This window comes from Mesoplodon densirostris, chromosome 2 (genome assembly GCF_025265405.1).
Source record: "Mesoplodon densirostris isolate mMesDen1 chromosome 2, mMesDen1 primary haplotype, whole genome shotgun sequence".
NCBI classification, from domain to species: Eukaryota; Metazoa; Chordata; class Mammalia; order Artiodactyla; family Ziphiidae; genus Mesoplodon; species Mesoplodon densirostris.
In genome coordinates, this window is record NC_082662.1 from 4169961 (window position 1) to 4197020 (window position 27060).

The following is a 27060-nucleotide window of genomic DNA, read 5'->3' on the forward strand; positions in this document are numbered from 1 at the left end:
AACTTGCCTGACCGAAGAACAGCAGCTCACGCTCGCTGGACCCTCCCTGGGTCCCTCTCTGGGCAGGTCCTCATAATGTCCCCATTTTACAGAGGAGACCGGCCACAGCAGAGGCTTGGAGCCATCACACGGGGCCAGAAGCAGAGTTGGCGCACCACCGCCAGCCTCGGGGCTCTTCCCCAACATTCCAGCAGCGCCCACAAAGCACAGCTTTGCCATCTGACACTGTCATTCAGTCACTCAACCGACCAGCGTCAGCAGCCAGGACAGACGCAAGGGGCCTCAGCAGAGCTGACCTCCTGGTGGTGGGGACGGCCGACCCTCATGCTCTGTAACTGGGTCAAGCTTTCACCGCTCTGTTGCCAAGTCTCTGGACAGGGCTGCAACTCCCAGCAACAGCACTGCTCCCGTGGGAAGACAAACCCTACTGCACAATGATCCATCTTCTTCTGAGACTCCCCTGAATGCATTGCAGGGAAAATGGGGACCGCTAGAACCCCTCCCTAGCGACACCCTTCAGGGAAGCGCTTGGAAACACCCGAGATGCCCAAGGAGCTCCCCACTAGGCCCTAACGACATCCCCCCGCCCGCGGACCCCAGCCTCCCGGGGACAAGGCTCTCCTGCCGAGGGTATTTCGTTCGCCAGAATGCACCTCACAAGACAGAGAGAACACTGCGACAGAGGCAACGGAATGCAAGCGGGATTTAGGAGCGACTTAGGCAGGAGTGGAAGTGAGCTTGAGCCGGTCCACACCGGCTCTGAAACACCTCCCACTGCCCGTGAGGACCGTGGTTAGACTGCGAGGTTGGCCCTCACTTACCTTCATCTGGGAAAGGTGCCCTGATGCTCCACTGGGAATACAGGGCTGCACCCTCAGCCCCAGCATGGGGCCTGCCACGCATAGGATCTACTCTACAAATACGTGTTGAGTCATCAACAAATAAGTGAATGAGTCAATGACTCAATTCGTATATAAAAGGCATACACCGAGCTATGAGCAGTGGTTTTCTCTGGGAGTGAGATTGGAAGGGAAAACTTTTAGTCTTACCGAATTCACTGAATAAAGATTAATTCTGTCACTTGAACCTGTCCCTGGCCTAAGAGGGCGCAAAGGACCGGAGTCTAGGCTGCAGGAGCACCAGCCCCGGCTCTCAGCGGCAGCGGGAAGCCCTGTCCCCCTCACTCCCTCTCCGCAGGGGACCGCGGTCACTATCCGGGAATCTAGAAGCCATGCTCCCAGACTTGGGGAGGGCAGGCCGTCAGCACAGCCTGGGAAGCCCGGGGGCAGAACCCCACCGCTACACAAGGTGCTCAGGCTTGGGGTGCGGGGCCTCACCCGGGACCTTGATGTTGTTTGTTAAGATGCAGCACCGGCAGGTCGGGGCTGGGGAACCACCTCAGGCAGGTAAGTAGAGAGCGGGCCCGGGGACACACCAACCAGGGGAGGCCGCCACGGGGCAGACGGGCAAGTCGGTTCTGCGGACAGCGCTGCCGAGCTCGGGTTTAACAGACGACGAAGCCGGGGCTGGAGTCAGCGGGCTGGTGGGTCAGGCAGGGCGGGCTGGCCCCGGGACTGTCCCGCACGGCACAGAGCTGGCACGGAGATGCTTGACATACAGGAGGGAGGGCAGATGGGATCCCGGGGAGCAGCGGCAGTGAGCCAGGCCAGGCAGGGGGACAAGGGGTGATTGACAGCCGTGAGCCCCCTGCACTGGCTGCCCAGCACGGTGCCTGGGGCGCCCCTCACCACCCCTGCCAGCCAGACCTCCTGCAGCTGCTGCAAGGCTGTCCCACTTAACTAAAACCGCGTGTGAACCTGCAGTGACCTCATCCACATTTCAGTGGAAAACAACCCACTCCTCCTGTATTGTGGCATTTTACAAAGGAACAAATATCCGAGTCCCAGCACGGCCTCCAAATAAAACCAAACCCTCTGCAGATTAGACAAGCGATCCCCGATTCCCAGCACGGAGGCAGCTCCACGGCCATAAAACAGTATCCAGCAAAGAAACCCTTCTTCAAAGAGTGAGTCACAAAAGCCCGTAAGATCCTGGGCAGAACTGATAACGGAGACAATAACCGCTGTCAGAAAGGGCTGAGCAACAGGGTCTCTGCTCCCAGACGGTCTCGGGGACAGAGGGGAGGCTGCCCTCGGCCCCTCCCCCGAGGAGCAAGCACGGCTCCTGCACGGGTGACGGCAGCTCCTGCCCGCCCGCCAGACCGATCCCGGCCATTTGTTTTTAAACAACAACAACATAACCTGTCCTTCATCTTTGCCACTTACAGGCACCACCTGCATCTATTAAGAATGCCCAGTGCCAGCCGCTCCATTCCAGGGAGGCAAACCAGAGGCCAGCGGGGCTCAGCTCTTCCGAAAACACAAACCTCAGGATCAGGAGCTGAACTCACGCTCCTTGGATCCAGAACTCCTCTCTGTAACGCGGCCCTTGACTCCCACGGTCCGACCTGAGATGCTGAGAACAAACGCGGGGCCTATCTGGGCATCTGAGCTTCTCCTTCGCCTCCCAGGAGGGAACACAGAAGCAGGTCCGAGCTCCGCTTCCGTATTTTCATGTTTTATCTGCAGTTCTACTGACACCCACTGGTGATGGATACACCTCAGGCCTCAAGAACATTCTGTTTAAATTCCCAGAATCCCAGGTCAGAAAGACTCACAGAAGCTGAGCTCCCCGCAGGCGGGCACATAGGTGCCTAATACCCGCGTAGTCACAGCGGTGCCGACAGAGCCCCCCTGACCAGCGGGAGGGGGCTCAGAGCCGGATGCAGATTCTACCCTCCCAATCCCAACAGCATGACCAGGAAGAAGGTTCTCCCTCTGCCTGCCTGTAACTCTTTTTTTTTTTCTTTTTTTTGCTGTATGCGGGCCTCTCACTGTTGTGGCCTCTCCCGTTGAGGAGCACAGGCTCCGGATGCGCAGGCCCAGCGGCCATGGCTCACGGGCCCAGCCGCTCCGCGGCATATGGGATCCTCCCAGACCGGGGCATGAACCCGTATCCCCTGCATCGGCAGGCGGACTCTTAACCACTGCGCCACCAGGGAGGCCCTGCCTGCCTGTAACTCTTAACTTCTCCTCCCTCCCTCTTGGGTGAACACAGGTGCATCACAGAGGGCAACATGGCTGCCTATGGGGGGCTTCAGGAGGGTTAGAGCTCGGCGACCCACGGCAGATCCAAACCTGGGACCCCCTCCACCCCCCCGCCCAGGACGTGCTCCTGTTTTCATGGTTAACTGGTCATTTCTCATGTATCATCGTCTCTTCTCTGAGATGCTGGAGAAACAGTGACCTCGTGATGGTAACGATCACTGAGCACCCGTCCCAGGAGTTCATGAACTCAGATAACAAGGCCTGCACCCCAGCCCGGACCACAGCACCCAGCCACACGCAGGGACATCATCACTGAGACAAACACTCTCCCTCCTGGAGCTGAGCCGTCTCTTCGGGTCCTGAGTGTCTCTGTTCTGAGCCAAACACTCAGCACCTCCCAGCTCTCCTCCCCAGCCACTCACACCCAGAGCCACATCCTGCCCCACCGGGATGGGAGCTGCAGCCAGCCCACCGAGACCAGAGGTTCCAGCAGCCCCAGGCGGGGAGGCTGGTGCGGTCCCTCCTCCTGGATTCTCCCAGACGGCCAGGCAAAAAGCCCCCAAGAGTACTCAGAAGGAGCAGGAGACCAAGGAGGGAGGCCTGTCAGCAGGACCTGAGAGGACCTCACCATGACGCGTGGCTGTGAAGGGCTGACCCACACCCACCAGGAGAAGCAACTTCTAAAACCCACCCAGACACAACCCTGAGCCTGTCCTGTGAATTTCAGTTCCAAAGTAATCGAGCAGCTTCACTCACAAGTTGAAAGGTAGAACAGCCCAAGTGTCCATGCACAGGTAAAAGGATAAACAAAACGTGCTCCATCCACACAGCGGGGCACCATTCAGCCTTGAAAAGCAAGGAAATTCCGACACACAGAACGACAGGGAGGAACCTTGGGGACATTGTGCCCAGTGAAATGAGCCAGTCACAACAGGACCGATGCTGTAGGATTCCACTCCTAGGAGGTCCCTAGAGGAGTCAACGCACAGAGACAGAGAGCAGAATGGGGGGGGGGGGCAGGGCTGGGGAGGGGATGGGGAGTCAGTGTCCAGCGGGACAGAGTTTCAGTCTGGGACGGTGAAAAGGCTCTGCGGGTGGGCGGGGAGGATGGTTACACACAGTGTGCATGTACCTAATGCCCCTGAACTGCACACTTGACAATGGTTAAAACAGTACATTTTACGTTATGTCTATTTTACCGCCATTAAAAACGGAAAATAATTAAGCCACTGATATGGTGGCCCAGTAAGGGTGGGCTCTAGCAACACTGGTTTTTCTGGCCACAGTCACACAGACATGGGCTATTTGTCTTATGAAAGCATTTCTCGAGGAGAGAAGGCAGAGATGACCTGAGGGATGTGAGGTGTGTTCAGGAAGGGGCTGCGAACGAGACGACACTGCTGCCCTCCCCCTCCCCCTTCCTCCCCCTCCTCCCCTTCCTCCTCCCCCTCCCCCTCCTCCTCCCCCTCCCCCTCCCCCTCCCCCTCCTCCTCCCCCTCCCCCTCCCCCCTCCTCCTCCCCCTCCCCCCACCACCAGGCTGTTTGCTGGGGGGCCCAGCCAGCCCTCACCCCAATCCCTGCCAGGTCTGACCATGAACTAACAGAGACTCACCAAGTGGACAGAAACAGAGGAGCCCTTACCCGATTCTCCATGAGCTGGAAGGAGACCAGGGATCTGCTGCAGACCAGACACCAGAAGGTTCTCGGGAAGAAGGTGGAACACGGGCTCCAGGAGCGGGTGTGGCTTCAGCGTGTACTGCAGGCTGCAGTTCTCAATGAGGGTCATGTGCTTGTTTTCTGAGGGAGAAAACACCTCCTGTGACAGCCCGAACCAAGGCGCCTTCGGTCAAACCGACCAATACACTGAGCATCTTGGAAAAGAACTCAACAAACAGGAAAAGTATTTTTCTAGGGAGACAAGGGAATTGCTCTGTTTGCTCAGCCAAAGAGCAAAACAGAAGCAATCCTTCAATCCTTAAATAACTCTCACTGGTAAAACTGCAACGAAAGAGATACTTGGTTTTGATCCGACACAACAAAATCTCTCCGCTCACCTCTTCCCCACGAGCAGTGAAGTCAGGCATCGCTTGCTCCCATAATCAGAGGAAGCCTAGAAGGTCCTCTGACCAAAGGCCTGCATCCCTTTCAGTCTCAGCCTTGCATCCGTCAAGACCCACAAAGCAGCAGGACTAGGCCCTGGGTGGCCTGTGGCCTCCAAGACAGAGTCCTGTCCTCAAGGAGGGACCATTCTTCTGGGGTGACTAAGACACAAGCATGCCGACATCCATAACACACAGGAGAACAGGATCCGAACCCCGAGGAAGGTTCGGATAACGTGCTAGGGGAAGTGGGAAGAGGGAAAGTGTCCTGGAGAACTAAATATGACCTACTACGTTCGTTAGAAAAACAAAACTATATTATCGAAAACCAGATTTTTAATATCTAACCACTCCAAACATGGGATGTGCTTACTTTAAAATGTTAAATACCCTGAAAGGCACTCTGCTACATGGCTGGCTGGTGGGCACGCTGGTACAACCTCTATGGAGGGCAAAGAGGGGAAATAACACAAAACTGTGAATGCTCAGGCCCTCAGACCAGCAATCCCACTTCTGAAAGTTCATCCTACAGATTCACGTGCACACTTGCAAAAGGGCAGATGTCCACTGCAGCAAAGCCTTCAACCCTCTGTTCTTACAGAACTGCCCCAAGGGTCCATTTGTGGTGGGTTGGGTCAATCACAAACAGCAATTCAATGAAATACCACATGGCTGTAAAAAGAATGAGCACGCTTTCTAGGTACTGATCTGAAACATCCTCCAAGATAAATCATTAAGGGAAAAGAGAAAGGTCTGGGACAAGTAAACGGGGGCAAAAACAGAACAGGGAACTGCACGTTTGCTTGTGTGTCATCAGAGGACCTAGAAGGACCCACAGGATCCCAGAGAGGAAGGTCACCTGTGGTGCAGGTGAAGGGCTGAGCAGAGGCGGAAGGAGACCTGAACCTTTTCATACTAGTCAATACTTTGAATGCTGGGTCACGTGACTGCATTACCCATCCAAGAAAAACAGCCCCACACTTTCAGAAATGCCCCTGAGAAGATGAGCTGACAGCCTGGGGCGGTCCCTCCCCAGGGCCCCCTCACACGGCCGCAGCTCCCACCCCCTCCACCAGCGCCCAGATCCGTGGGCCTGGAACAAACCTGGGGGCTGTGTCTGCTGTTCGAAAGGTGCTGAGTCTAAGGATACTTCAGGAGAGAAAACGCTGGAAGGTTAATGATTAAATTCAATTGGGAAATAAGCTAAAAGCCAGTCTTTATCAACAAAACCAAGTTTCTGACCAATTGTTCCTCTATTGTTAGATTTTCACCAAATTCAGAGGGAGTGGATGGGGGGGGGTAGGCTTGGGTTTTTCACACAGGCTGGGTGCCCATCGTGGAATCTGGGCAATGTCGCAAAGAGACAGAAAGTCATCCCCCCCGGCCAAACAGACCCACCCCCACCGCTTGGCCCCCCTCCACACTTCCCGAGGGCCAGCAGAGCCCACACAGGCCCCTGAAACAGCCTGTTAGCCCATCCCCCCGCTTCACCGCACGCCCTTCCATCCACCCTCCGCGCGGCCGGCAGCCAGGGGGCCGGTGGTCCCTCCCACAGGTACCCTGACGGCTCGGAGGGAGAAGCCACAGAGGCAGGGCAGGAAGCCCACTCTGCCGTAAGGCCGGCCGCTCCGCGCGGGGCCCATGCATGGCAGGTGCCCCTGCAGGATGTCACTCTCGTTAGGCACCGCTGGACACCTCGCTGTGTTGGAGATGACCCACGGACTTCGCAGTCAAAGGCTTCCTGGGACAGCCGGTGGGCAATGACGGACAGCAACCACTTCACGTGGGGGCAAAGCTGCTACCCCAGGGGCAAGGAGGCCAACAGCCCTCCCACCAGGTGGCCCCCATGGGGTCGTCTTCACACAGCTACACCATCCTTATAGGCCCGTGTGTCTCAGATCTTCAAATTATGTCCGAACTCCAAGCCCAGTGTTACACGTTCCCCAAATCTATTAACATCTCAGCTAAGCTGATGAGGTTCTAACACTCAGGGAAGTCATATGACGAACGGGTGCTGCTGAGGACGGCAGGGGCAGGCCTGGCCAGGCCTCGTCTCTTACGTTCTATGGGGTCCTGGAGGAGCGGGTGCAGGAGGGCTCGGGGGCTGCCGTGATACAGTCTCAACCTGCAAAACAAGACCCGTGGGATGCAGGTCAGCATCTTGCGTTTACTCATGGGATGTCAGCTATGCTTCTCGAAAGGAAGGCCTTGGGGACCCCAGCACCACACCCCCAGGAGCTTTCTCAACCCTCCGTGGGAAACACATGGCTGAGGACAGCATCAGGTCCGCGAGCCCTCAGCACTCATGGCCAAGCATGTCCAGCACACACACAGCACGGCCCGAGTGCAGCCTGAGAACCTCAGTGCTAGAAAACAATGCCTGGGGAGTTGGTCACGCTTGGAGATGTCCCAAGAAAACAACGTTCAAGGGGTTTCCACGTTTGTGTGTCTGGAGTGGTGGTTCTCAACCCGGGATGATTTTGCCCCCGTCGGGATGCCTGGTAAAGTCTGGAGATACTTTTGGCTATCACAGCTGGGCGGGGAGGGGGCTGCCTGGCATCTAGTGGGCAGAGGCCAGGGGTGCTACAAGACCTCGTACACTGCACGGGGCAGCCCAGAGTGTCTGTGGAGCCAGGGTTGACAAGCCCCGATCTACAGGGACAACACAAACCCCGCCGCAGCCGAAATGACCACACACCATCTCATCCATCCGGGTACATCCAGCTCCTAATGTCACAGAGCCTGGCACATAGCGGACCCCCAGCCAGTGTTTGCTGAGTGAACACCTACTGCTCCCTGGGCGCCTGTCTGGGAAGAACCTACTGTTTACACTCCGGACCCTTAGGAGATGGGCGCTGCACTGAAGATGAATTCAAAGAGTTTCAACAACCGGCCTAAGACCCCACAGGAGTAAGTGATGGAGCAGGACACGGCCCTTGTCCACCTTACATCAGATCCCACCCCCGAGGCCAAGGTCTGTCCTGTTGCCGCCTGGAGAATGATGTCTTGCCTTATTCAGAAACAGCAAACCCAGTTACAACCCGAAGCAAAAATACCCCCGGGAGACTGTGATGAACACACACATGCTGACAAATTCAAAGCTTTCTAGCCTGGACAAATAATGAGCCGCTAAATCACCACAGAAAGACGCTGGAAACCCCAGCGACGGGGAAAATGAGGCAGATACCGTTTGTCCTGGGGGGCAGAGGTAGGAGATTCCGGGTTGTTGCTGAAGATCCGAAGGATTCCAAACCCACAGGACAAAGTCTGGAGGGTCCCGTCCCGTCTCCTGCCTTCAGTCACCACTTCCACCACGGCCACGATATTAGGGTGGTTCAAAGACGTGTGAAAATAGAAGGGCTGCAAAAGAGAAGCCAGAGACAGACTGAACGCTCACGAGCTGCAGAGAAGCAGCACGGAGGAATGCGGGTTCGCCCCGTCCTCACCCCGCTACCGTCGTCACGTCAACGCCACAAACACGCCACATGGGGAGCTGCATCCCTTCCAGGTGCCAGAGAAAAGAAGGGGCCCAGCGAGCGACCCCCTCACAGCCCCTCCTTCCAGGGTACCCAGCACCTGGGACATCAAACTATTTGCTTCTCCTCTGGGACCTTTCCATCCACAGAAAATGCCAACAGACCCAGAGGCTCTGGAGCAGAAAGGGGCTGGGGCAGCCTCGCGCCCCACGCCCATCACCCAGGAGGCCCACGAGCCCAAAGACGTAAGTAGCCCCCCGCACCCACGCACCCGCTGAACCGTTTCATCCAACACCGCTGTCAAACTTCAATCACAACTTGCTAGGATTGACTCTAATAATCCCTGTTTCGTGTGGAAATACCATGAGGCTGCACCTGAAGGAATTTTGTTTAAACTAAGCAGGATCCTCAGTTTGGAGCCCAACTAACATTTTTACGATGAATATTGCTGCGGGATTTCTTTTTTTTTTTTTTGCTGCGTTGGGTCTTCGTTGCTGCGCACAGGCTTTCCTCTAGTTGCGGTGAGCGGGGGCTACTCTTTGTTGCGGTGCACAGGCTTCTCATTGCGGTGGCTTCTCTTGTTGCGGAACACGGGCTCTAGGTTTGTAGGCTTCAGTAGCTGTGGCACGTGGGCTCAATAGTTGTTGTGCGCAGGCTCAGTAGTTGTGGTGCACAGGCTCCATAGCTGTGGCGCACGAGCTTAGTTGCTCCGCGGCACGTGGGATCTTCCTGGACCACGGCTCGAACCCGTGTCCCCTGAATTGGCAGGTGGATTCTTAACCACTGTGCCACCAGGGAGGTCCCACGGTGGGATTCTTTATTATAGGAGTTGTGGACCCAAGCCAAGTAGATGATACTCAAATTGCTCCTAAAAGTCTTCCCACTTGCAGCCTCTCCATCCTCTAAGGTACAGACGGCAGCCCTCACTCTCACCACGGGGAGGGGGGACACGGGCGGGTCACATCCAGCTCCCATCGCTGAGATGCACCCTCCCAAGTGGGAATGGAAGCACCTTCCCTCCGCTGCTGTTTTCCGATCTCCTGAAATCCAAAGCAGCTGCTCTCAGCTAACAAACGTCGTAGACACAGAAGACAGAAATGGAGGCACGAACTGGTTTTGCGAATCTATGGGCAACAAGCATCCCAGGAGCCCAGGTCAGCGCTGACCTGAGGCTCTGGACCTGAGTGGTCCCCGGAACCCAGCGTCCTTGTTGGGGCGAAGCCCAACAACAACAGTGGGCCGGGCCAGGCCGTGGCAACGTGACTTAAACTTGGAACAATCTCCCATTAACGCGTCATTACCATGGTGTCACCGAGGAAACGTTTACTGTAATCACAGACTGTCAGCCCAGGATAACAGAGAGACACATTAAAACATCAGCCATGAGATATAAATCGTTATTCTATTATCTTTTATTGCAAAATGATGAAATAGTGACCACTTACAGCTGACAGGTGGTTGGACCAAGAGAGAATTATGTGTCCGTTTCCAAGACTCAAGAACTGTTTTAGAAAGGCCTGCTGTAAAGTCAAGTTTGTCATTATCTCACCTCTCATATGTACACCTGTGCATGTCAGTCGTATGAACACTACCCACTTTTCCTCTTGGCAGTGAAACGAGCACTGTCAGCTCTGATGCAAAGCAGCAATAAGCCGCCAGCTTAGAGGTCACCTTGAAATCCTCTCTCTGCCTGGAGGCGGTGGACCAGCTGCTTTTGGGACGTCCCACATGTGGATTCATGGCTGTTGCCTCTCCCTTTCCTTTACCACTGAAAACGATTATTCAGAGACCAAACCGACCACGGCGCCCCCTGGTCTGTCTCCAGAGACTCCACTTTCACCAGGAGGGTCGGCCTTGGAAGCTCCGTGGATCACAAGGCGACACGAGGTCTGAGGGTCTCATCCCATCATTACTGCTGGTTAAGCACGGATGCTTTTCCAAACATCATTTATTGCCTGCCCCTCTAGTGTGGGCACAGCGCGTGCTAAAGAATTTCTAAGGAACCTGGAAAACGCGATCCAGCGCTCAAGAAGTTCAAAGTTCAAAGGTAAAGGCTAGATTAGGCAGGTAGAAAATGCACACCCTGCCCAGGGCCGACCAGCTCGGCAGGTTGGTGGAAGCAAAAGCCTCCTGGGATGAACCACACAACTCTGCAGCTTCAGCCCGTGTGGGGGGGCGGGGCGGGGGGGGGTCCCCAGGAGGGCCAAGTCACCTGGAACCGAGGCACTCCACCACCCCCAGCCCCGTAGGCTTGGCCAGACATCTCAACCGCAGCCAAGCAGCACTGCAAACAAGCCCTCCAGTGTCAGGGCGCCTCAAGAAGGCCGCGCAGGACGCTCGCAGATGCATCGGCTGCCACTGCCCGATTAAAAGCTGGAGTCAAGCCCACCCAATTACCTGTGAGAGAAGCCGTGGGAGATGGCAGAGTGGGGCTCTGGCTCTCCCCCTCATCACATCTCACTCACCCACCCTCGACAAGGGGCCTCCCTGACAGGAGAAACAGATTAATAAATCACAGAAATGCTCCTGTCTTAATGCCCTCATCTTCAGACACACGGACACCACTTTGCCTCGGGTCCCAGATTCCATTTTCACCCACACGATTGGGCCTCAGATGACGTGCCTCCATGGAGAGGTTGCAGCCTTGCGCCCCCGGCCACACCTCCGCTTGATCTGCCCTAAGTGACACGTGCTCTTCGGTCCCAGGCTGAGGTCAAGGCCACAGGAGAGAGGATCAGAAATTAAACTAGTGCCTTCCAAACCATTTTTTTTTAATAAACCTTTAATAGGATGTCTTCAGGAAGGTAAATATATCACAAATCCTTCCTGCAGCCAACATCTGCCAGCTCAACCTTCCACTTGAGGCTCAGAGCAGTTTCCTGCACACAAGCCACCACAAGACTGAGGGCGCTAAGTACAGTGAACTCGCCAAGCAAAGTTGCCAAGCATCTGGGAAGATGCAAAATCTCTATTTCCAAAGTCAGAAGCTTCCGCTCATCCGGGGTGGGGTCCACCATTATGCACAGAAAGGGACACAGCCCTGGAGACAGACCCCCGCCAAGAGAACTATCTGGCTCAAAGTGTCCACAGAGCCAGGGTTGACAAGCCCCGATCTACAGGGACAAAGCAAACCCCACCATGGCCAAAATGAACACACACACCATCTCATCCATCCGGGCACATCCAACTCCTAATGTAGCAGAGCCTGGCACATAGCGGACCCCCAGCCAGTGTTTGCTGAGTGAACACCTACTGCTCCCTGGGCGCCTGTCTGGGAAGAACCTACTATTTACACTCCAGACGCTTAGGAAATGGGCGCTGGTGTCCCTCGCGAACGGACGATGAATTCAGAGTCAGGAGTTTCAACAACTGGCCTAAGACCCCACAGGAGTAAGTGACGGAGCAGGACACAGCCCTTGTCCACCTTACATCAGATCCCACCCCCGAGGCCAAGGCCTGTCCTGCTCCCACCTGGAGAATGATGGCTTGGCTTATTCAGAAACAGAAAAACCCAGTTACAACCCGAAGCAAAAATACCACCGGGAGACTGTGATGAACACACAACAGCATAAGCTGACAATTTCAAAGCTTTCTACTGTCCCCACATGGTAGACAGCTAAATCACCATACAGTACAACTAAATCCCACTGCTGGAAACATCATGGAGAGGTATCCTTTGCCCTTCTATTCATTCACTCATTTCTATCCCCTTCCTACCACCGTCCATCCCTGGCTTGGTGTCCCCGGGACTGGCTTCTGTTGAGCTGGAGAGGAGAGAAGCCCTCCTCGGGTGACATGGCTGAGGCCAGGCTCTCTCCGTAGAGACGGTGCCCGGGAGTGATACTGGATTCCTGCTTTGCAGATTGTTTACATCAGGAGCAGCTCCTGGAACATGTGAGAGGTGTAAGGAGAGGCTAAGGCATGTTCAAAAACCCGGAGATTAACCAAGGCACGGCAGAGACTCCCAGACTTTCGTTTGGACACGTTGACGTTCCCTGACAGCCTCCACTTTTTTTTTTTTTAATTTTATTGAAGTAGAGTTGATTTACAATGTTGTGTTCATTTCTGCTGTACAGCGAAGTGATTCAGTTATACATATATACACATTCTTTTTATATTCTTTGCCATTATGGTTCATCACAGGGTATTGAATATAGTTCCCTGTGCTACACATTAGGACCTGCTGTTTATCCATTCTATATAAATAGTTTGCACCTACCAACCGCAACCTCCCAATGCTTCCCTCCCCCACATCTCCCCCTTGGCAACCACAGGTGTGTTCTCTGTGTCTGTGAGTCTGTTTCTGGTTCGTAGATAAGTTCATTTGTGTCATATTTAGGATTCCACATATAAGTGATATCATATGGTATTTGTCTTTCTCTGTCTGACTTACTTCGTTTAGAATGATCATCTCCAGGTCCATCCATGTTGCTGCAAATGGCACGATTTCACTCTTTTTTATGGACAGCCTCCACTTTTAAAGGGAGTCACCTCACTCTCATTCCCCTGACGAACAAGCAGTTCAGCAGCTGGTTGCTCCCAGTTGGCGATGGGACGAGGAAGCAGCCCGATTACCTGTGTCTCTCGGAGGCCAGGGACCCACCTGTGACTTCAGCCACACCTCGGGCTGAGATGAGCTCAGGGGAACGATCTCCTGGTCTGGGTTCCAGCTGCCTGTGAAGAACCACTAGGATTCCTGCCAGTCACTCGCATACAATAAATAAAGGAGGAGAAATGAGCCTGTCACTGAAAGGCTGAGCATGGTTAGTTAAGGAAAGAACCTAAGGGAGAATTATGTCCATCTCAGAAAGAAAGTGTAGGAGCTGCACGGTACTTTGGCCTCCCGGATTATTTTTTAAAGATATTATTTTTTTAAAGATTTTGAGGGCTTCCCTGGTGGCGCAGTGGTTGAGAGTCCGCCTGCCGATGCAGGGGACATGGGTTCGTGCCCCGGTCCGGGAAGATCCCACATGCCACGGAGTGGCTGGGCCCGTGAGCCATGGCCGCTGAGCCTGTGCGTCTGGAGCCTGTGCTCCGCAACGGGAGAGGCCACAACAGTGAGAGGCCCACGTACCACACACACAAAAAAAAAAAAAAAAAAAAAAGATGTCTTTTGAGAGGTTGAATGAATGATCATCCATCTCAGCACAAGTGAAGGGCAATTCCTCTCCACCGAGGACGGTCTCGAAGGACAGCACCTAATTCTGAGTCAGAGCTGAGAGGCCCGGAGCTGGTACCCTGGGCTCCACCAGACAGAGCCAAGAGGCTGGGACAAGAGGGGATCTGAGCACAGCATGAGGAATTCATCACTCACAGAAAGAAACACCCAGCTCGGGCTCAAGGAAGGACTTCTTTTTTCCCAAGTCTTTCCTCAGGACATGGTTTGCAAAGTAATAAAATAACATCTTCTTTCAGGGCTGCATATTACAGTGACAATTCAATCAAAACCCAGAGCCCACACGGTTGATTCAGGAATCCACGTGTAGGCCGGACAGCCAGGCCGATTTCAAAGATGATCCCCTGCTACTGGCAGCTGGCGACCTCCCGTCATATCACCCCCAAGCCACGGCCGATCGGTAGAACCAGAAAAACCCAGGCAATTAGTAAAATCAGAAGAAGATCATCACCAAATTTCAGAATCACCTCTAAAAAGGCCAAATTGTGTTTCTCTCTATTCCCATAGGTATGGACGCAGAGCTTTGCTCAGATGATGAGACCACAAAACCACTCCCTCCTGCTTATCTAGGCTACCTTGGGAACGCTCCACATTTCATGTAAACACGTACATACACGTATGCACGCAGGTACACACACATGCACACACGGCGGAGGGGGATTCTCTTTAGTTAACTGAACTCTGAACGTCAAGGATGGGAGGAAAGCGCTGGACAAGGAGGATGCTGCCGAGTGGCTCATGAGGATGGGTGTTCCTGGGGCACCACTGGCCCCTGCTGCTCGCCTTGGGCACAGCAGCTGGAGCCCAGCTCTTCCCTGAGCAACTCCGTGGTTCTGACACCAGCTCCCAACCAGAAAAGCTCAGTTCACCCACACCAGCCTTGCTGCGATCTCCACTTCAGTAACTAAGGCTGAAGGGTGCAGATTCTTCCAGAAACCTTGAGGGCTGTGGTCCTCCCTAACACACGGCCCCGTCTCCATGCCCCCCTCAGCAGAACACAAACGACGGAGCGGCACTCGGCTCCCACAGCTCAGCTCAGACCTGAACTGTGAGCTGAAAAGGCCTGAGACCCACGGCTCCCAGGACACAGGGACACACGAGAAGCCCACTCGGGCACGGAGGCTAAACCCTGGACGAGTCCAGAAGGGGGAGCGGCAGCTCTGAAGGCTTCCTTGCAACACGACCTCCACTCTGCAGGGCTCACAGTCAGCGAGCTGGTGGCGGGACAGGGCAGGCCCTCCGGGCGTGGCCTGTCAAGGCTGTGACAGCCGCTGCCACGGGGAAAGCCAAGGGGAAAGCCACGGAGGGAGGGCTCACCTCGGGACCCCAGTGGCGGCAAAGTGCTGCCGTGCTGATTTCGGAGCATAACCATCCCCTTGACACGGCAGTGCTTCCAAACGGAGCCTGCAGGGGCCCTCCGACGCCCGGGGTGAAAACAAGGCCCGAGAACAACCCCTGCAGTCAAGGCGGGTGTCGCTCACGGCCTTTGACCTGCCGGATTGCTCTTCAAGGCGGAGAGATGATCTACTGACCTCCAGAGGCGGATGGCGGGGACGAAACCACACCAAGGTGCTGGGAGCCAGCCTCTCCCGTGGAGACTCCCCAGGAGAGGACCCTGTGTCACTGTAATAACTATCACCACACCGGGCTTCCCGGGGCCTGACTGTCCACCCGAGAAAGAGAATCCAAACAGCCCGGCCCTGGAAGGCTCCCAGCAACATCGGGGACACCGCGCTCCTGCCCGGGCCTTGACTGTCCCAAGTCAGAGGCGTGAAGGCGACTCACTGCCTGAGCTGGGACGGCACCCTAAGCAGCCGCCCACCGCCACTCCCTGGTTTACAACACGTGGTCTTTCTCTCTGGCCAGACTCTAAGGGGCACCTCACAGGCCTTCTGGCTGGCAGCCTGGACACCAGCCGCGGTCCTGGGCCGCAGGACACACGTACCCACGGCCTTATCTAATTTTCCTGCCCTCCGGGGGCGGCGTCACCCTCTCCGGCACGTTCAGTAAGGGGACCAGTCAGGATCAATCCACGCCGAGACACGGCATCCAGACTCTGGGCAACCGCCAAGGGTAGAGTCGCGACCCGGCGGCCTCACGACTGGGCCAGGACCGACCCCCCACAGAAAAGGGCGGCTTGCTTGGTCTGGTTACGGACGGTGACCTCCCCCAGGATGGCCATGGTCACCGCCACCACCTCCATTATTCACTGTACTGTCACTTACTGGGCTTCCCTGACTCTGTACACACGGGAAGGATAAAGCCAACACGGCACCGACCCTCCTGATACCTGTGACCGCCCCCTGCAGGACCCCGCTGCCTGCAGGTTCAGCTTGAAGCAGCAGCCGGGAAGAAGACCTCTGGGACGCCTCCCACTCTTGAGGAAGAGCCCAGTGTCCCTAGGAAGGCCCTGCCCAGCCAGCCCGCCAAGCCCACCCTCGGCCGCCTCCCCACACCTCCCTCCCCCACCCCTGGGCACGTGCAGGGCCTGCCCTGCTTGCGGCACCTGCCGCCCCACTCGTCCCGGGGCTGGTTCCCTCCTCATCCTGGGGCCCAGCTCGCAGGGGTCCCCCTTCACCACTGCCTGCAGCACACCTCCCTTCGTCTTCGGGGCAGCAGCTGTCGGTCTCCTCCGAGAACCTATCACACCTGCACCTGCTCTGTCGCCTGCCTGGGTGTGTCGTCCCAGCAGACTGCAAGTTGTCCAGGGTGAGAACCATGCCGGGCCCGTCCACCCAGCATCATCGCCCCGGCTCCTGGCACAATGGCCAGCAGACAGCAGGCGATGGAGGGATGTTTGTGAATTTGGTGCAGCTGAACGAAGATGGAAAACCCTATCTGCGGGGCGGCCAGACACAGCTACGTGGGCAAAATCATGTCACCAACTGATGCCAACGCAAGCACCCCGTCTGCAGGCAGAGGCAGGGGCTCCGGGCTCTGCTACCTTCTACCTGGGTAAGTCACTTTACTGCTAGGTCTCAAGTTGCTCATTTAAAAAAAACAAAAGAGGACTTCCCTGGTGGCGCAGTGGTTGAGAGTCCACCTGCCGATGCAGGGGACACGGGTTCGTGCCCCGGTCCGGGAGGATCCCACATGCCGCGGAGCGGCTGGGCCTGTGAGCCGTGGCCGCTGAGCCTGTGCGTCCGGAGCCTGTGCTCCGCAACGGGAGAGGCCACAACAGTGAGAGGCCCATGTACCGCAAAAAATAAATAAATAAATAAATAAAAATTAAAAAAACAAAAAAAGAAACGAAAATGAAAGAAAAAGAAGGGGAGAGGAAAAGTAGGGGAGTCAGATGAGATCGATAATTTCCTAACTTTGTTCCAAAAGCTGCAAGGTTCCGTGAAGGTGACCAAACCCCCTCGTGTGTCCCCCCCACTCCCAGATGAACCGCTCAGGGCGTGTGGCTTCCACCCAAGATTCTGTCTGGAAATAGGGGCCGGCTGCCAGGATGAGATTTGCGAGGGCTGGGCCTGCTGCTCAGGGGCGTTCCTGGGGTCTGGGACGCACTGGCGGCACGCCCAGGTCCGCTGTACCCTGCACGCCCACCCCGCACACGCGCCTGCCACCCCGCCCACCTCACTGAAGACGATCCTGCGTGGCTGCCTGCAGAGCGGCTCCAGGGGCCTCGCCGAGCTCTTCCACGTCCTCCCGAAGAAGTGTCGGTAGGTCACGTCAAAGAGGGACACTCGCAGGTGGCAGCCCACCTCTGACAGCACCTCCAGCACACCCTAGGAGACAGAGGGACAGCCCTGAAGGGTCCTCAAGGTCACGAGCCTCCCAACAATGCTGACAGACCATCCACGGAGACCTGGGCCACTCAGCAGCCATCCCCCAGTTTAGGTCTCAGTTCCTTTCGGGGAACTACCTCTCTCCCACGGCCCGTGGTCCTGGTGAGGTTATGAGTCCAAGTACATGGCCCTCCCCTGGCCAACCAGAGGCTGGAGTCCCTGGGCCCAGACACAGGCTGGAGACTCACCCAGAAGCAACGAGACACAAGAGGCCAGAGCTGCAGAGACAGACACACATGATGCCATGTGGAGCCAAGAAAGAACAAGTCCATATGACACCACGTGAGATTCTGGATCAAGCCACACCTGAAGCTTATACTAACTATGGGTTTGTCTTTATGTGAGCTAACAAATTACCTCAAGCTTAAGCTATTTTGCATGGTTTTCTGTGTTTTGTTTTACCCTTTACATCCTGATACAACCACAAACTAAAAACTCAACTTGCCAGAATTATTTGGGGTGGCGCTGGGGTATGAGCAAAAGAAAAGCAGATCTTTGAGAACTGAGAAGTCATGGCCACAAATACAGACAAGGCACCAGACACTATGAAGACCAGCCCTTTCCCCAGAGCGGCACCACCTACCGCAGTGAGGTTCTGTCTGGGCCTTTAGTGCTTTTGTGACTGGTGCAGCTGGCAAGGGTGCAGCTCTTACTGTCTGCCCCGGGGCCTGGAGTTCTGTTTTCCTCTCATGTGATCATTTGGTAAACATTATTTAAGCATCTATTCTGTGTATCACTGTTCTAGGCACTAGGGACACAATAAGGAACAAAACTGACAAAATCTCCATCCTTGGAGCTCACGTGAAGGACAATGAAAGTGGGTGAGGGGAGGACGGCCAGGGCAGGGGCTCTGAAAGATGACGCCTGAACTGAGAACTAAGGGGGTGGGAACCAGGAGTGGGCCTGCGGAGAGTGAGCCAGGCAGCAGGCGGCTCTGGGCCAAGAGAGCTGGGTGCTCAGGGACCAGCAAGAAAGCACCCTGACCACAGGTAACGACACTAACTAATTTTTCTCACTTCCTGTGTGCTTAGTGCTCTGACCGCTGGGGCCTCCCTCGTGGGGAGAGACTGCCCCGCCCAGGGCCAGCTAATTCCTAGTGACAGTAAATGACCTGCCTTCCAGTCCATACCCCCACCCGCCCTCTACCTGGCTCACACTCCAGGTGACAATATCCTCCCACCCTAATCATCCCGGGCCAGAACCAGGCAACCAGGTGCAGCCCCGCCACCCCGGCAGCCACTGAAATTACTCCGACTGGCCAGTCCTAAGCGTGTGCATCTGATGACCCGGCCTCGCCCATCCCTTCCCACAAAAACCGCTATACAGGCTCTTGCCCAGGCTCTCCCCTCATCCCACTGCCTCCCAACCGACCCAGCTGCTTCCCCGTGTGGCCCTGCAGGGTGTGGTGCGGCCCCTCCTCTGGGGAACCACGAGGACGAAACCATCTTTCAGTGGCAATCGTTTCCTGCTCTGCTGGTCCCACCAGAATAAAACAAAATAAAAACAAAATCCCAGGTGTGTTTTAAAACAGAACTGCGTAAGGGGCGTGGAGAAGGTCTCACAGAGCGTGATTTGAAGCCGGGTTTCTACTCCAAATTGGAGGAGAAGCCAGGGAAAGAGCCTGAGCAGAAGTGACACCATCTGATTCGATATTCTATGAAAATCAGTCCAGTGTGAGGTGACGGGTGTGTTAATTTGTTGGCGGAATCCTTCCACAACCTACATGGACGCCCAATCGTCAGTCACGCTGTACGTTTCAAGTATCCTACAATTTTATTTGTCAATTATATGTCAATAACGCTGGAAAAAGGAAATCCCTCCAGCTCCACGTGGGGATGGGAATGTGGGGAGGGGGCGTGAGAAGGCTGCTGCCATCACCCAGGCAGGCGGGGGTGGGGGGCGCCAGGGGGACCGCGGGTGGGACGAGGAGTGGGCACGTTCGGGACGTCTGTGAAGGAACTGCCCAGCGACCCTGGCGATGGCCGGATTCGGGATGCGAGGGGCAGAGAGGCAGGAAGGAGAGGCTGGCGGCCAGCCGCCTGTCTGCGCAGGCCTCCCGGGTCTGGCAGGGGAGTCCCAGCCCCTAGTGAAAGATGACGGCTCGTCCGCCGTCCAGAGCAGCTGGGAGAGAGGTGGTGTCGTGTGTGAAGGTGGGGAGGATTCAGCAGGTCTGGGGGGGTCCCAAGCCCAGGCCCTCTCCCATCTCCCCACTCTCTCAGCACCGCCCCACACCCCCTCCCTCCCCGCTGCCCCCTCTGCTGTGATCGCTCCCTTGCTTCCATCAGGCCCTGACCAGGGAGGCCTTCCCTGACCCCCACCATCCAGGTCCCTGTCCTCCAACCCTACTTTCTGTTTCCTATGTCCATCAGCTGTCCATTTACATGCTGGTGGTCGGTCACCCCAACCTAAATGTCAGCTCCAGGAGGACGAGAGCCTGGAATATCCTCCTCCAGCTCCATCCCTGGGGCTGGGGACTTGACCGTGCACAGAGGGGTGCTCAGGGTGCACACCTGCCCAGGGGGCCTAGCCTCCCCTCACTGCTGGTACCACCCAGGGCACCACCATCGGCCCCCTCCACCTCCTCATCACTCTCTCAGGGAGGGGAGATCACCAGCCAGGACCTGGGGACTCCCAGACCTCCCCTGCAGACTTGGGCTCCTTCCAGAACTCCACATCCTAACCCCTCCTCCACCCCTCTGCGACTCTGTACCCAATTCTACTCAGGTCTAAGTTTCTAGGTCCGTCTCCCCACACTGGACTGAGAGCTCCATGAAGACAGAGTGTGGGGTGGTCAGCCCTGTGTCCCCCGCACAGTTCCAAACACACAATAAATGCCAAATTGAATTGAAATAGCCATCCCGAACAAAAGTAATCAACGTTCACCGTAAAATTAAACTAAACCAAAAAGGTAAATGAATAGTAAGAAAGACATACCAAAATGACTAATAAAGTGACTTGAGTTCAAAATAAGCATGTAATATTTTCAGCCAACACCTTTCACAGGGAAGTCTGCTACCATCTAAAGCTATCAATTCTCAAATTAACTAAAATTGCACAAATTTGTAAGATGATCCAAATTGAACTTTTAACATGTTCCCTACTTGATCTTTTAAATGTTAGTGGCTGATTTTTGTATGTAAAACCAACTTTGTATTCCTGCAATAAACCCCATCATGTTTATATATTGCTGGATCTGATGCCCTAATATATTAAGGATTTTTGTGCTAACATTCATGAGAGATATGGATCTGTACTTTTCTTGCCACATCCTTGCCTGGTTTAGGTATCAGCGTTATGATGGCTTCAAAAAAGCACCTGGGAAGCATCCCCTCCTCCTCTACTTTCTGAAAGAGTTGTTCTAGAATTGGTATTATTTGTTCCTTTAATATTTTATTAAATTCAAGAATGAAGTCATCTAAGTCTGGAAGCTTTTTAATTATGAATTCAATTTCTTTAATAAATATAGGACTATTTAGATTTTCTATTCTGGTGTCACTTTTTTTTTTTTTTTTTTTTTTTTTTTTTTTTTTTTTGCTGTACGCGGGCCTCTCACTGCTGTGGCCTCTCCCGTTGCGGAGCACAGGCTCCGGACACACAGGCTCCGCGGCCATGGCTCGCGGGCCCAGCCGCTCCGCGGCATGTGGGATCTTCCGGGATCGGGGCACGAACCCGTGTCCCCTGCATCGGCAGGCGGACTCTCAACCACTGCGCCACCAGGGAAGCCCTATTCTGGTGTCACTTTTGGTAAGTTGTGCTTTTCAAGAAATTTGTCCATTTCATCTAAGTTATATTCATTGACACAAGTTATTCATAATATCCCTTGATTATCTTTTTAATGTCCGTAGAATATGTAGTGATGCTCCTTCTTTCTTTCCTAATATTAGTAATCTGTTTTTTCTCTCTTCTCGTGACCAGTGTTGCCGGGGGTTTATCAGTATTATTAATCTTTTCAAAGAACCAACTTCTAGCTTTGCTGATTTTCTCTATTATTTGCCCTTTATTGGTTTCTGCCCAGAAATTCATTACTTCCTTCTTTTATTTTCTTTGGTTTTAATTTGTTCCTTTTATCTAGATTCTTAGGGAGGAAGCAGGGGTTGTTGATTTTTATACAGGCAGACCTCGGAGACATTGAGGGTTCAGTTCCAGACGACGGCAATAAAGCGAATATCATAATAAAGGGAGTCACATGAAGTTTTTGGTTTCCCAGTGCGTATAAAATTATGTTTACACTATACTGTAATCTATTAAGTGTACAATAGCATTATGTCTAAAACACAATGTACATACCTTAATTTTAAAACAATTTATTGCTAAAAAATACCGACTATCATCTGAGCCTTCAGTGAGTCATAGTAGTAATATCAAAGATCACTGATGATAGATCACCATAACACATATAATAATGAAAAAGTCTGAAATATTGCAAGAATTACCAAAATGGGACACAGAGACATGAAGCGAGCAAATGCGGAAAAATGGCACTGATAGACTTGCTCCATGCAGGGCTGTCACAAACCTTCAATTTGTAAAAAATACAATATCCTCAAAGCACAGTGAAGTAAAGCACGATAAAATGAGGTATGCCTGTACCTTTCTTCTTTTCTAAAGTAGTCATATAAAGCTATAAGTTTCCCTCAAAGGACTGCATTAACTGCATCCCACAAATTTTGATATATTCTTACATTATTCAGTTCAAATTATTTTCTAATTTCTCTCTGAATTCTTTTTTTCTACAAATTTATTTATTTTATTATTTTATTTTATTTTTTGGCTGCATTGGGCCTTCGTTGCTGCGCGGGCTTTCTCTAGTTGCGGCAGCGGGGGCTACTCTTAGTTGCAGTGCATGGGCATCTCACTGCGGTGGCTTCTCTTGTTGCAGAGCACGGGCTCTAGGCACACAGGCTTCAGTAGTTGTGACGCGTGGGCTTAGCTGCTCTGCGGCATGTGGGATTTTCCTGGACCAGGGCTCGAACCTGTGTCCCCTGCATTGGCAGGCGGATTCCTAACCACTGTGCCACCAGGGAAGCCCTCTCTCTGAATTCTTCTTTGACCCAAGGGTTAGTTAGCAGTATGCTGTTTAATTTTCTACCATTTGGGGATTTTCTAGGTATCTCATTGTTATTGATTTCTAATTCAATAACATATTAGTCAGTGAACATATTCTTTGTAATTTCAATTCTTTTAGATTTCTTGAGACTTATTTTTATGACCAAGCATATTATCTATCTCCGTAAATGTTCCACATGCACTTGAGAAGAATGTGTATTTTATTTGTTAGGTGTGTAGTGTTTTAGAGGTGACAATTCGGTCAAGGTGGTTGGTGGTGGTGTTCAGATCTTCCAAATCCTTATGATTTTGCGGGGGGAGGGCGGTCTATTTGTTCTATCAATTATTGAGAGAGAGTGAAAAGTCTCCAATTATGAAAGTGAACCTAAATGTAGTTCCCTTTAGTTCTACAAATTCTGCTTCATGGATTTGGAAGCCGTGTTATTGGGTGCCGGGCACAAAAAAGTTATCATAGCAGGCCAGTTATACTTTGAAAGGCTGGCTTACAAGCCCGGCCCTTGGCTAGAGTCTGAGAACGTGGGGCTCCCCATCATCCTAACGAATAAGAATGGCTCCTGGTACCTAAACTGCTTGTACAGAGTGATTTATGCTGAACACCTGCTTTCCTTCTGGGACTCTGGAATCTTGGTACGCGCTAGGCAGAGGGTGTCTACACGACCAGTTCCCAAGGAGCCCTGAGGTTTTTTAGAGGCTGTGGGCACTGAGTCTCTAACGAGCTTCCTTGGTTGGCAGCATTTCACAGGTGTTGTCACAGCCTGTTGCTGAGGGAATGAAGTGTGTCCTGTGGGATTCCCACGGCAGACGACCCTGGAAGCTCACACCCGTTTCCCCCATATGCCTTTCCCTTGGCTGATCTTACTCGGTAATTTTTCACTGAAATAAATCTTTCCTTTGAGGATGACTATGTGCCGAGTCATGTCAAGTCCTCCTGCTAGTGCATCACCGAACCTGGGGGGTGCCTCTGGGGGCTCCCGACAGAGGTGCATACACATTTAGGACTGTCGCGTCTTCCTGATTACCATCATCACTATGAAATGTCCCTTCATCTCTAGAAATATGCTTCGCCTTGAACTCTACTTTGTCTGATATTAGTATAGCCGCAAAGCTTTCTTATGCTTCGTGTTTACACAGCCTTTTTTCCATCCTTTTCCTTTCATACATATGGTTCGAAGACACACACTTTAGGTTTACAGTGTGATTTTTTATAAACAACTTATAATTGGGTTTTTTTTTTTTTTTGCGGTACGCGGGCCTCTCACCGCTGCGGCCTCTCCCGCCGCGGAGCACAGGCTCCGGATGCGCAGGCCCAGCGGCCACAGCTCACGGGCCCAGCCGCTCCGCGGCACGTGGGATCTTCCCGGACCAGGGCACGAACCCGCGTCCCCTGCATCGGCAGGCGGACTCTCAACCACTGCGCCACCAGGGAAGCCTATACTTGGGTTTTAAATGAAAACTTCTAATGTGTGACTTGAGATCATGAAACCACTTGTAGGAATCATTCCACAGACATATGTGTGCATTTTTTTTAAATGATGTCAATGAAGTTACGCATTGTAGCAATGTCTGTAAAAGCAAACCCCTGGAGGGAGTCCAACCGGTCATCAGCAAGGGCCTAATGAATGGATGACGGTCATCCACACAGGAAAAGCTATGCTGTCTTAAGAAAGAGTCAGAAATTCTTCATGGAATGACATGAACAACCTATAACACATATTGTTAAGAATATTTTTTAAGATATAGAACAGAATATAAGCTATCATTTATGTAAAAAAAGGAAAAATACATACAACTGTATTTATTTGTTGTATTTGCTTAGAATTTCCAGAAAGTTGTACAGAAAACAGGTTAACACTGGCTGTATCTAGGGTGGGACACTGGGTGCCTTGGGGACTTCATGGGACAATACACATTCCCTGTGCACCCTTATGAATTTTGAACTATGGGAATTACCTTTTCAAAAACAAATTAAAATGAATTAATAAAGTAAAATGGGAAAATAAATAAAATCTCCTTTGCAAAATTCCTAAGAAAGAGGAAACTGCTGTCCACTATCTTGTGAGCTCCTGGAAGGCCAGGACTGCTGGAGCCGGTCTCCCTAGGTTGGAGTCCCAGCTGGCCGGCTGGAGCTGTGTCACCCTGGGCAACCAAGGTCACCTCTCTCGGGTTGCCTCCTCTTCTGTAAGACAGGGGTAATGATGCTACCTACATCTTGGGGTTGTCATGAGGATGAAGTGAACTAATACAAGTAAAGCGCTAAGAAGTAAAGCAGTAAGAGCAGTAATCGCCACAGTATCTAACACAGTGGCAAGCACACAGCAGGTGCTCAATCAAAGGGTTTGAAGTGATGATGCAGGATGGATGTGAGTGATTTAATAATAGACCCAGCGCTCCGACAGCTTTGAGTGCCTGGAGAATGACCCTGCCAGCTGCAGAGGAAGAAGATACAGTCTTGCCAAGCCACATGCTCACACTGGCAGGGCTGGATCCTTCCTGTGCGCCCCCCCAGGACACTGGGCCTCCCTAGGACCATCCAATCCTGTGGGTGGTCTGAGGAGGCACAGAAGCGCCAGCTTCTCCAGCAGGTTCCCTGGCAGCTGGAGGGCACAGGTGGACGCAGAGCCACAGAGCAAGGGCCTGAATGTGCAAAGGCAGTGGTACCTCCCAGGCACATCTCCCAGGATGCCCGGAGCTCCGCCCCTGCTATTCTAACTGCCAGGCCGAAACCAGGCCATGCTGAGCCATGCACAAGGCCACCTCTTGCAAACAACCTGGCCAGGAAATAACCCAGGAAATTGAATTACCTGGGTTTTTAGATTGCTCCACTATAGGCAAAAAGAAGCCTCTAGCCAGGGTCAAAATTGCTGACCGAGTCGCTGAATCACAAATCCTCTTTGCTGATGGACCACTTTACCTCCGAGTACTGCCAACGCCCGGGGTGATGGGTACAGTGCAAGACTCAAACATGTGAAAATCAATACCATCTCAGGTGAGAGCAGTGACAGCGTGCGTTTGACAGTAAAGAACCAATTTCTTTACCTGCTTAATTAGCGGGCCATCAAGGCACTTCAGGACACACTGAAATGCCATCGATTCCTTTAGAGGCTGGCGTGCTCTCTGCGTGTGGGGAGGGACCAGCAGGTTTTGGTCAAAGATCCTGTGCCAGTCATGCATTCTGCCGGTCTGAGGGTCACTGGGGGGCCTCTAGGACTACCTGCGGCATTCATGTTCAAACAAAGAAAAGAGTTATGAGGGCCACAGTTCTTAGAGCAGTTCTGAAAGTTTCCTACCTCCCGGGAACCCCAGGGAAACCACCACCCCTGCAACCCCCACTCTGCCATCCCACCCTCTAGCCCCCCAGTGCAGCAGACTGGCGCCCACGCCACCTTCCCCTGGCCAACCAGAGCACACCTATCCCGGCCTCAGTGGCTGGTTTAGGGACCGGCACGTGCTTTGTCCAGCTGTGGAGGTCGAGCCCTGCACAAGGGCACCAGGCCTCGGGAACCAGGGCTGTCTTAGAGCGGCTTGGGGCACATGATCCACTCAGAGCCAACGAGATGTGATCTCAGAGCTTCTGCTGGTTCTGTTAGGAGAAGGAAACACTCTTTTCTGTGGCCTTCGGAGCAGAGAGGTCATCAGCCTGAAGCTGCCCAAGGCACCACAGGAGCAGCTACCTTGAGACACATACAAAAAAGGCAGGCAGGGCTTCCCTGGTGGCGCAGTGGTTGAGGGTCCGCCTGCTGATGCAGGGGACACAGGTTCGTGCCCCGGTCCAGGAGGATCCCACATGCCGCGGAGCAGCTGGGCCCGTGAGCCATGGCCGCTGAGCCTACGCGTCCAGAGCCTGTGCTCCACGATGGGAAAGGCCACAGCAGTGAGAGGCCCGCGTACCGCAAAAAAAAAAAAAAAAAAAAAAAGGGCAGGCAGAGCAAGAGCAAGGCCAATGGGTCCAGACGTCATCACGAGAGCCCTGACTCAAGGGGACCCTGAAGTCCGGCACCCGAGACAGCTAAGCCACATGCAGTCGTGCTGGTGAAGCCAGGTGGGGACAGGTTTTGAGTGCTCTGGGTGTCTTGGCAACCTGGCTCAGTAAGGATGTTACCTGCCGTCCAGCAGACAGGGATCTGAACCTTCTCGAGAGACTATCTTCAGCTGACACAGAATCGTAAGCTCTTGGCCTTGAACAGAGGCCGTATTCTGTATGCTAAAATGGCAAGCAAGAAGGCATGGGGTTTGATCTTCTAAGACAGCAGTTTTCTGAATGTGGTTCCCAAAGCCCTGAGGTTGCCCAAGGTGGTCAAGGGCTCCACAGGGTCAAAGCTATTTTCATAACCTCCAGATGCCACG

At 53.5% G+C, this 27060-nt stretch overlaps 1 protein-coding gene across 3 annotated transcripts in view; it reads right to left on the reverse strand.

Moving 5' to 3' along the window:
* The window catches only part of NPHP4 (nephrocystin 4), a 141737-nt gene that overhangs the window by 102684 nt on the left and 11993 nt on the right, over positions 1 to 27060 (reverse strand). For all 3 annotated transcript variants that reach the window (XM_060088869.1, XM_060088868.1, XM_060088867.1), the window contains exons 4-10: positions 26816 to 26917; positions 26125 to 26296; positions 25753 to 25927; positions 17437 to 17589; positions 8394 to 8566; positions 7267 to 7331; positions 4749 to 4904 (exon numbers count right to left, since the gene is read on the reverse strand). In XM_060088869.1, the coding sequence (XP_059944852.1) occupies positions 4749 to 4904; positions 7267 to 7331; positions 8394 to 8566; positions 17437 to 17589; positions 25753 to 25887 (682 nt within the window). In that variant the 5' untranslated portion in view covers positions 25888 to 25927; positions 26125 to 26296; positions 26816 to 26917. The remainder of the gene's footprint in view (positions 1 to 4748; positions 4905 to 7266; positions 7332 to 8393; positions 8567 to 17436; positions 17590 to 25752; positions 25928 to 26124; positions 26297 to 26815; positions 26918 to 27060) is intronic.